Source organism: Aplysia californica, unplaced genomic scaffold (assembly GCF_000002075.1).
Source record: "Aplysia californica isolate F4 #8 unplaced genomic scaffold, AplCal3.0 scaffold00618, whole genome shotgun sequence".
In the NCBI taxonomy this organism is placed as follows: domain Eukaryota; kingdom Metazoa; phylum Mollusca; class Gastropoda; order Aplysiida; family Aplysiidae; genus Aplysia; species Aplysia californica.
Window position 1 is genome coordinate 105,665 of NW_004797888.1, and position 11,592 is coordinate 117,256.

Below are 11,592 nucleotides of genomic sequence, written 5' to 3' on the forward strand. Positions count from 1 at the left end.
AGGCAAAGTTTTTACAGTATGAAATAACAAGAGGCATTTAGTACTTAATGAAATATTGCACCAATAGAAAAACTCGAAATGTGTCCCTCGTGTCGATTTTGGCCAATATCTGCATATTTTGTGGATTGTGAGAAGTAATTCATTTTGTCAGCACGCCCCACATATATATACACACACTCTATACACACACCTCCCATTTTTTAGAAATAGAATTAAAATCGTCTTTCGCTCAAGACATAAAAGCTACCCCGCTTGTTGGCCCCATTGAGTATGGAGACCCTATAGGCCAAGAAAGTTTAAAATGGAGGCCTGAAGCAGACCAATAATTTATTAACACAAATCTATTGTGATCTCCTGAACACAAGAAACAAAACATGACTCAAAGAACACAATTAGTTTATCACAGAACGCACAACACAGTATGTAGAACACAATTCCCCAATCATACGGCACACAACATTTCACACAGCACACAATTTGCTAATGCTATTTTAGAACAAACAACACATCACGTAAGTCACAATTCGTCAAGCCCACCAAGAACACACACCACATCGCATAGAATAGAACACATTTCGCTATTCACATCATGAGAACACACAAAACAACACAAAACACACACATTGTCATATTATTGAAACACTGAACATAACACAAAAAAATGCAATACTTTGAGATTAAAACGCATAATTAATAACAAAAAGTAAACAAAACACAACTTTAATAACAAAAAGACAGTATACGGGTAACAGAACTCAGAATACATCGAACAAAACAAAAAAACACACAAACAAAATAAAACACGAGTGAAGTCATCGTCCTACCTTGACTGTGTCTTCCTTCTTTTCGATAGTTGTCTTTAGATTCTCAATCTCCAGCTCTCGAACCTTGACCTTGTTCTGTGTGGTGCTGAGCAGTCCAGCCTTGACCCTCTCGTGCTGACGGGCGTCCACCTCTACCTTGAGCCGCAGCGTCTCGATCTGAGCCACCAACTTCCGGTTGATGCTCATCACCTGAGCAGAAACAGAGCCGAACCATCAAAAACGTTTCGAAAGAGCCACTAGCTCTGTATTAGATGAGTGAGTGGTAACTTCAATGACTTGAGAGTCCTTAAAAACTGAAAAATGACATTGTGTGCCTTTAATTTATTTTTTTACGGTTTTCTGTAAAATTCACATGGAAATGTATTTTTATATGGACATAAAAGGTGTTGAACCAAAAGAATTTGATTGGGGGGAGGGGGGATAAAGAAATGATCAATCTGGCGGGAAAATGCCTGTTTCTTCAATATCATTACTTTGGCGAACGTCTGATGTCACCACATTGCCATTATTACGAGTATTACGTACCTGCTCCACAGCAGAGAGTTCTGCAACAGCGCCCCCATCATGTGATCCGCTGACACTTGTCTTCGCGCTGCGACAGGTCCGCTGATCCACGTCATTCTCCTCAGCCTTTGATGACGTCATCTGCTTGCCCATCACTCGGATAGTGGTGTCAGGCTGAGGGGGGAGGGGGGTGGGAGTGATAACATACTCATGATAGATAGATAGATAGATAGATAGATAGATAGATAGATAGATAGATAGATAGATAGATAGATAGATAGATAGATAGATGGATGGATGGATGGATGGATGGATGGATGGATGGATGGATGGATGGATGGATGGATAACAACAAGAATCGTTATCATCTCAGTTTTATTTTTATTTTTAGACTTACGTTTGCCTTTTACCAAGAAAGCAAAGATTACAAAAGCACAGGACATGGGATGACATTCTGATGAATAGATAACACTTTGGATGATAACATTGACGTATAAGTTATAACTTAGTACCCAATTCCAAATTCCGAAAGTTTCGTCAAACCCCTATTTAATTTTATATGGTTTGACACATTAGTAGAGGGGCAGCGCTGGTCAGTGTAGGCTACAACAAATCGATCACTGCTTTACTTCATCAAATTTGCCCCGAAGTGTATCAGGGATTCGCATTCGGACAGCAAATGTATGTCTGACCTCGCAAGTAGTCTCCTGCTATCATGACCTAGAAAACCATGCATGTTTGATTTTTAAGGATTTAAAAAAAAAATTAAATTGTGCCATAAAGGTAGCTTTTACCCCTCCATGAAAGAAAACAGGACCGTCTTCAAACGTATTAAACACTCAAAACAAATCAGGGACCACTACAGTTTTCACTATAGTATGTTTGAGACTGTTCCAAACTGTGTGCAAAACAAATATTGAGAAGTTAGGCGAGTGAGTAGATGTCATTGTAAGGAAGGGTCACCGTTGTTTACAATGATGAGCAGATTTGACACATGTTTAATTTACGCTGCCTAGACGGGGTGAAAGGGTGCCAATTTTCTGTAAAATTGAACCTGTTTTTGACAATCACTCATGTGATTTTCAGTGAGTGGTATTGGTTAAAAACCAACTCAGGGGAATTCACGCTTCCTACACTAATGCCTGAGTGAGTTTGACGGTGCTAGGGGTATTTATTGCGGACACATTAAGCAATTTTAACGATGCCTCCAAGAAGACGTCTGAGCAACATCGACATGGGACGAGTCCAAGCCTGGCTCCACGAAGGGATTGCTGTCCGTGAAGTGGCAAGACGGCGTGATGTGAGTCACTCAGTGATCTTCAGACTGACAGACCGGGTTTCTGCAACTGGAACTGCTGTTGAGCGAAGGTGGTCCGGACGGCCACGCTGCACCACACGACGAGAGGGCTGGGTGATCGCCAGAACAGCCCCGGCAACTCGGACCTGCACTTCCCGTCACATCAGACAGCAGGTGGTACCCCCAGGCAACGTTGGAATCAGCCACCAGACCATTAGAAACCGGCTGCGTGAGATTGGTCTTCGCACCAGACGACCAGCAACAGTCCGGGTTCCACTGACACAATCCGCCCAGCACCTGAGGTGGTCACGCCCGCAGTGGTCTACTGTACTCTTCACAGATGAGTCAGGGTTCACATTGTCCTTCAACGATGGCAGGATCCGTGTTTAGAGGCGTCCTGGTGAGCGCTTCCACGACGACTGTGTACAGGAGCATGACCGGTATGGAGGAGGCTCCGTTATGGTATGGGGTGGGATTGGACTCAACCACCGGACCCCTCCCCCTGAATCGCATTCAAGGCACGGCGTCACTTTTCGCCCGATTCTGTTACTTTTAGTTCGCGTGACTCAGCAGCCCGCCGGAGCTCCCCGGCTCGGGGTCACGGGGTTAATGAGCCCTGAAGCGACTTTGCCGTGTCGGTTAGGAAGTTCGCATTTTTGACTATGTTTAAAACTATTTGGTCAAAATCGACTGTCGAAACTTTTTGCAAGAAGAAATACAAAATGTCAGAGTAGCGTGCCTCAACACCAGGTCATGCCGTAATAAAGCAGACGATTTAAATGATTTAATTATTGAGATGAACCTTGATATTTTATGTATAACAGAATCATGGTTGCAGGAGTACGGTGACGGTGCGATTTTATCAGCAATATGTCCAGTTGGTTATTTAATTAAGTCTTTCCCTCGTGTCGGGCGTAGAGGAGGAGGAGTAGCATTTATTTATAGAACTAATTTAGCACAAGTTACTGTGAAAAAGATTCCCTGTCACTCATGTGAGGCTGCTTTAATGTCCTTCCAGCTGCAGTCCCAAAGCATTACCATCTGCTGCATATACAGGCCACCACCGAGTAAAGCAAATTATATCAAATCATCCGTTTTTATAGAGGAATTTCTAAATTTAATTTCATCTCTGAAGATGAAAAGTACACCATTCATTATAACTGGCGATATTAATTTTCACTTTGGCTCTGAAAACCCTGTCACTAAAAAATAAGCAACCTGCTGACAGAAAATGATTTAAAACAACTCGTACAAGTACCAACACATAAAAGTCAGCACATCCTAGACTGGGTTATCTCTCCTATTGAAAAGATCTGTGTGAAAGGCATAGACGTTCTGGACAAAGACATTTCGGATCATTATCTTCTTATTGTTGACTTGAACATCAAAAGACCAAGGAAAGAAATAAAAACAGTTCATTCCCGGAATCTGAACGATATAAATTTACACCAGTTTCAATGTGACATTCGTGATGCTCTTGCTATTAGTTCCCCTTTTAACATAGAAACCCTCAATACCATCATGAGGAATATTTTAGATGATCATGCCCCAGTTCAAAAACGAAAATTATCTCATCGACCTGTTGGTAGGTGGTTTAATTTAGAAATAAAGGCTGCAAAAAAAGAAAAAAGGCAAGCGGAAAGAAAATGGAGAAAAACACGACTTGAAGTGCATAAGGGAATATTTATTACTATGAAGAATTCTGTTAGTAAAATGATTACCAAAGCCAAGCGTACTTTCTTTTAGTCAAAATTTGAAAATGTTAAAACTTGTAAGGAACTTTTTGATGTCTCTAGTGAACTGCTTGGCAACCAAAACAGAACGATATTACCCCCTGGCACCGACAGAGATCTTTGTAGTAGTTTTTCAGACTTTTTTTCTTTAAAAAATCACCTCCATCAGGCAAGAGCTCGATAAAATGTGCGCAATTGCCCCAAATTACCATCAGTTTAAAGGGCTAGTCATCGATTATTTTACTCCAGCAACGGAAGAAGAAATCAAAAAGATCATATCAGACAGTCCATCAAAAAGTTGCGCCTGAGACCCCATGCCCACCAGCCTTTTAAAAAAATGTTTGCATGAACTTCTTCCACATATCACCCAAATTGTAAATGATTCTCTCCTCACAGGCACAGTACCAAATTGCTTTAAGACAGCACATATTAGACCCCTTTTGAAAAAATCTGGACTTGATGAAAAGGACTTTAAAAATTTTAGGCCAGTTTCAAATCTTTTTTTCCTTTCCAAAATTCTGGAAAAAATTGTATCTAATAGACTGTTACATCATATTAAAGCAAATAATCTTAGCGAAGTCTATCAGTCAGCATATAAGGCACACAATAGTACCGAGACAGCGTTACTTAGGGTCTGTACTGATATTTTAAAATATATTGATGAAAAAAAAGGTATGTCTTCTTACTCTTTTGGACCTTTCGGCTGCATTCGATACCACTGATCACGACATTTTACTCGAGAGATTAAATACTACTTTTGGCATAAAAGGTACTGTCCTGCGATGGTTTGAGTCCTATTTTAAGGATCGAACACAAGCAGTTGTGGTTGGAAGCACGTGTTCTAATAATGTTTTGCTTAGATGTGGTGTTCTTCAGAGGTCTGTTCTTGGACCTGTCTTGTTTACAATGTATACACAACCTATTGCTGATATTTTAAGACAATATGGCATGAATTACCATCTTTATGCTGATGACACTCAAATTTATAAGTCTATTGATTTCGATCAGACAACCACTTTTAGTCGACTCTACTGAACAATGCACTAGAGATTTAAAAATATGGATGACCAGCAATAAATTGAAACTAAATGATGACAAGACGGAAATAATGTTGAGTGGAAATACAAAAGCCACTAAAAATCTCCCAGAGCTACAAATTGATATTAATAACCATACCATTCGTTCAAAAAGAAGTCTTAAAAATCTAGGGGTTCAGTTGGATTATGATATGTCTATGTCCTCCCAAATAAGCCAGCTCAGCAAAAGTATTTACTTTCAGCTTAAGAAAATTGGCAGTGTAAGAAATTATTTAACTAAAGCAGCAGCCAAGACACATGTAACAACACTCATTTTATCAAAGTTAGATTACTGTAATGTTATTTTGTCCGGTTTGACATCCGAAAAACTATCAAAGTTACAAGTACTCCAAAATCAAGGAGCAAAATTGATAATGAAACAAAACAAATCAGCGCTCGTAACACCAATTCTGAAAGAACTACAGTGGCTGTCAATGAAAGAAAGGATCAAATACAAAACTGCCGTTCTCTGTTTTAAATGTATAAATGATAGTGCGCCTTTTTTATCTTAAAACATTCCTGGAAATATATAATCCACCTAGAGCCCTTAGATCAGCCTCTGAAAATCTAATTCTTAAAACTCCAAAACAAAATTACAAAACATACGGCGAGCGTTCCTTTTTGTTCTTTGGTCGCCAGGTATGGAACGAACTCCCATATAAAATAAGATCTGCCCCAACAATTTCCATTTTCAAAAATCAGCTGAAGCGTTTTTTATTCACAAAAGCATACCTGTCATAATGATGTACTGTGATATAAACTAGTCAACAAAAGTTCAGGAACGTACAGTAAAAAGAGTGATATATTTGTATGCATTCTTTCGAGGTTTTACTTTTACTCGTAAAACTAGATATTGGTGAAATGTTACTCTATGACTAATGGGATTGTACACACCAGGGTTTGAAGTGCACGTGACTCCTGTGCGATGAGCTGGGGAGGGGGCAAAAAGGTCCAATGTTTTCCAATGATCGATTTTTATTATCTAGCTCTTACCGTCAGGAAAAATTATGAACGCTCAAAAATCAGTTTTCAATTGCAAGATTCATGTCTCGTGAGTGACTTGCACTCGCTCATTTGCACTGTGGATACACCATTCTGCTGCTGTAGGGCTAGGCATAATCATGCCTCCTCGACAGAAATTGTCTGATGTAAACAGAGGACTAGCCATTGCTTAGGTACAAGATGGTGTTTCACTCCGACAAGTTGCTACACGTCTTCGAGTGTCCGTTTCTGTCATTTCACGGCTGATTCAGCGTGCCAACGCCACTGGTAATGCCCAAGAGCGACCCAGATCAGGTCTACCAAGAGCCACTAATGCAAGGGAAAACCGATTCATTCATAAACAGGCTCCGCAGTCAAGATCCGCTCCTGCAAATCGCATCCAGACACGGCTGAGAGCGGCAACTTGTGTTAACATTAGTTGTCAGACAGTACGAAGACGTCTTCATGAGTTTGGACTTAATGCACGTCGACCTGCAGTCCGCCAACGTCTCACCCCAGCACACAGGGCTGCTCGTCGTGCCTTTTGGCGACGCCAAGTAAGATGGACACGTCAACAGTGGGCAAACGTTCTCTTCAGCGACGAGTCCCGGTTCTCTTTGCATCACAATGACAGCCGTATCAGGGTTTAGAGGCGACCCGGAGAGCGGCTCCTCGATGGAGCCGTCAGAGAAGTGATGCCTTTTGGAGGTGGTTCCGTGATGGTATGGGGTGCTTTCAGTCTGAACCACAGAACACCTCTGTACCAAGTGCTAGGGAATCTCACTGCAATACGTTACCGAGATGAGATACTCCGTCCATTAGCACTACCTACTCTGCAGCAGATGGGGCCACATGCAGTGTACTAGGATGACAACGCCCGACCTTATAGAGCGTTGTCCAAAACTTCATGCAGCAGGCTGGCATCAACCGAATGGACTGGCCGGCCTGCAGTCCGGACTTGAATCCCATAGAAAACCTCTGGGATGAGCTGCAACGTCGAGTCAGAGACAACCACACCCCTCCAGGAGACGCGCAGCAACTGTTTCAGATGCTGTAAGCAGAGTGGCAGGGGATGCCTCAGAGAGTGTTCACCAACCTCATGAACTCGATGAGGAGCCGGTGTACTGAGTGCCAGGACAATCGTGGTGGGCATACTCATTATTGAAATCATCTGAACTGTTTTTTTGTGTTGCAGTCAGAAGTTAAAATAACTTCGAAACCCCTTGACAATTTTGGGGATTTGGGATTTTAACCCCTACCAAGCTCAATTAACTTTTCAAGCAAGTTAAAATGGAATAACTTCATTTTCTTTTTTGGTACTTGCTATACACATGTTGATTAAAATGTGTACCAAATTTCATTGCGTGTTGAAGTTTGCTTTCGAAGTTATACACCTTTTCTCAAATGTTCCTTAATTTTTGTTGACTAGTTTATATGCATGTGTATGCCAGACTGTGAGACTGAAGAAATAGCGAGTGAGAGAGATAGAGAGAAAAAGAGAGAGATAGAGAGAGAAAAGAGAGAGAAAAGAGAGAGAGAGAGATAGAGAGAGAGAGAGAGAGAAAGAGAGAGAGAGAGGGAGAGAGAGAGAGAGAGAGAGGGGGGGGGAGGGAGAGAGGGGACAGAGACACAGAGAGAGAGAGAGAGAGAGAGAGAGAGAGAGAGAGAGAGAGAGAGAGAGAGAGAGAGAGAGAGAGAGAGAGAGAGAGAACGGAAATATTTTTCTATCTGTATAGAATTAATGTTTTAATGAATGTTTCTAGTTACTCACGTTTCAACTTTATTTTGACAGTTCGTGAATTTTTATTGCATTGTATATTTTTAGTGAACACATTTTCAACCTCACTGCGAGACTGTTTTTCTCGTATAAAATTTTACACATATGCACTTATATTATATGTATAATACTTTGTTTTACGTACACACTTGTCGATTAATTTTTAAGATGTGATGTCTTTTTCATTGTAATGCACATTGAGCATCTTTTAGGAAATGGAAATGCGCAGTATAAATGCTATCTGTTATTATTATTATACAACTTCTTCCCCATCCCACACAGCAAACCATTACGCGGATGTACTAAAAGCTCAAAGTCTTGAGATTTATTTTGCGTTAGAATGGTTAATTTCAGTGCCTTAGTTTTTGTTCTAGACAAGTGTTTGTAGAGTACCCAATTTGTCCTATTTTAGTTACAAACGTATGAAAAAAATGATTGTTAATTTTAAAAAGGCACGACAGATCTCTCCAAAATCTGTGTTAAACTGACTACGAATATCATGTCTTTTACCATGAGAAATCTTAAATCTGCGCGAGTAGAAATAGTCAAGTTATAAGAGAAGAAAGATGCACATCTGCATTTTTTAACTAAAGACGATCAGCGTTAGCTTTTATTTCACTATTAAACAAGAGAAAGTTACTCTGCGTTTGTTCATGAATCATGCTGTGTCTGTGGCAGCCTGCATACAACTAAAAAGATATAATATAGAATCTAAGCGATAAAAAAAACCCCACAAAACCGTGTAAATACATGGGTAGAGATAAACTTCTTGTATGGAATAAAAATATTGACAGCTAACACATTCATTCTTAGTTTTTGTGTCGGAAATATGCGCGGACACAATATGTAAAGAAATCAGTCACATTGTCAGTTATTGCAAATGGTCATAGAAACGAAAAATAAAGCTGGAAAAGTCAGGTGCTGATTCAGTGTACCTGGAAAGCTAGAAATTATTCTTATAAGCCAATTACGAGAAGTCGTCCCTATTATTCAGCCAACTTACAAAACCTAGACTTAGCATTTTAAGAAAAGTAAGGAATTTCCGGAGTGTAACAGATGCTGTTCGTGTATTAGATCTACATTGAAGGTGTATTCTAGCACTAAAATCGATTTGTACTTTTCATAGAGAAACTTAATGGTGACTTTTATAAACTTTCGAGAAAATATGCGAATATTCACGATTATATTAGACACATAAAGTTGTATTTGGAGGAATTACTTCATTGCGAATTGTGTGCCCGATGGATAAAGTTGCAAAATTACAGCTTTCTATTATATGCACAGATACCATCTATTCTGAGTATCTGCACCAATGCTATGTCGTTCATGTTCCAAAAGTTCGACAGATTTTGACGAGGCCTTTTTTTTTATATTGATTTTTTTCATTCACGCTGGTCAAAAAAAATTACAATTTAGCATTGCCGACTCCAGCGCGTCTAACGAAATAACCAGACAAGTTACAAGGTCCGTTCTTTTTCGAGTCTCAAGAGCAGAAATGCATGCTTTGGATGCACTAAATGAGAATTACCATAAAAACAAGGATACACCTTAAATTGTACGTTGAAAAGTACCAAAAATTAAGTCGGCCCAGACAGAGCGGCGACAGGGAGCTGACCCCCGTGACCCCGACGTGATAAGGCGCCCGGCGGGGAACCCCCCGCGGCAACTAAAATTCCACTGCCGGTGCGCCGTGAAGGCACTCTGACGGGTATCCGTTACAGTGGCGAGGTTGTCCGCCCCATTGCAATTCCAGGCTCTTTGGGCAATGGACCAGGGCGCGATACTCCAGGACGACAACGCCAGACCTCACCGCACTCGAGTGGTGGATGACTTCCTGCAGCAGCACCACGTGATCCGGCTTGACTGGCCAGCCCGATCACCGGACCTTAGTCCCATTGAACACTTGGGCGCCGAGTAAGAAACCATAAGCCACACCGAAACAATGTGGATGAACTCTTTAACATTTTTGACCAAGAAAGCCAAGCCATTATAATAATAATAATAATAAATAGCATTTGTATAGCGCATATCCCCGCTCAACAGCAGGCTCTATGCGCTTTACACTATATTATTACCCCAGCAGACCATAGAACATTCCGAAACATTCTCAGCTTCCCGGGAAGCATACAGTGCAAGCAGCTGATTAAGCGCTCAAACACTAACAAACTGACAAGATCTTTCGCTGTCTATAGCCGGGTACCCATTCCCACCTGGGTGAAGTGAGGAAAATTCGTGTAAAGTGCCTTTCCCAAGGACACAACGTCGGGTCCCTGACGGGATTCGAACCCACGACCTTACGGTTGCGAGTCCGAGAGCCTAACCACTAGGCCACCGACGCCACAACTGACATTGTGAACACTTATTCCGTCCATGAGACAAAGATGCGATGACTGTTTTCTTACAAATGGTGACCACATGCGATTTAGAGCCCTAATTGTTTATGACAGTTGGGATGTGAATTTTAAAAACATGGGTTACCTCCTTCAACATCTGAAATTACACATTTTCCCTAACAAAATGTGCAAAATGTCGTTTGCAAAAGGTGAACTGATGAATAAAGACCCCTCTCAAACAATTTTGAACCGTGTCATGTTCTTCAGTTTTATGTACCATGTGTGACTTTAAGTGGTCCTTAACTTTGTTGAGAAGTATAACATATCAAATGGAGATTTGAGGAAACTTCCTGCAGTGTGCGCTGTGTATAGGGAGTCACTTGTGGGGAGGTCGTGCGTTCACTTGAGTCGCGGGAAGCCTTGGGGGGGGGGGGCAGACATATGTCTGGCTGGCTCTCAGAAATGTATTTCAGTACAAACACGCGCACAAACACTCACACGCACACACACACACATACACACACACAAACACACACACACACAAACACACACACATGCTCACAAATGTGTCATATGTCTATGTTTTTGAATGAACACTTGTTGAAAACGCTCGTGTCATCTTTCATGTTTTCACGCATCGATTATTGCACTGCTTTACTAGCTAACTTACCAAATACCACTCTTCAAAAGTTACAACGTTTTCAGAATCATGCTGCTAGGCTTGCATTAAAGAAAAAGAAGAGGGATCACATTACTCTCCTGTTAAGAACGTTGCATTGGCTTCCCGTGTCAGATAGAATGTCGTATTAAATTGCAATATTATGTCATAAATGTGTCAATAACAAAGCTCCCTCATATCTTAGTGATCTCATCCAGATTTTATGTTCCATCTAGATCCCCAAGATCAGGCGATCGGTATCTTTTAAGAGTTCCTAGAAAAGAGGGTAAAAATTAGCTGAAAGATCGTTTGCCCACCTTGCTCCTTAAGTTTGGAACTCTCTTCCCCAACCCTTGAGACATACAACATCTGAGTCTAAATTTTAAAAATCTTTAAAGACACATTTAAT

General features: G+C 40.9%; 1 protein-coding gene across 1 annotated transcript in view; it reads right to left on the reverse strand.

The window, feature by feature from the left end:
* LOC101851220 (60 kDa neurofilament protein) overlaps positions 1 to 11,592 on the reverse strand; it is a gene marked incomplete at its 5' end in the record, with an annotated part of 22,917 nt that overhangs the window by 9,727 nt on the left and 1,598 nt on the right. The window contains 2 exon segments of the mRNA XM_013087664.2: positions 825 to 1,013; positions 1,350 to 1,502. Coding sequence (XP_012943118.1) covers positions 825 to 1,013; positions 1,350 to 1,502 — 342 coding nt within the window.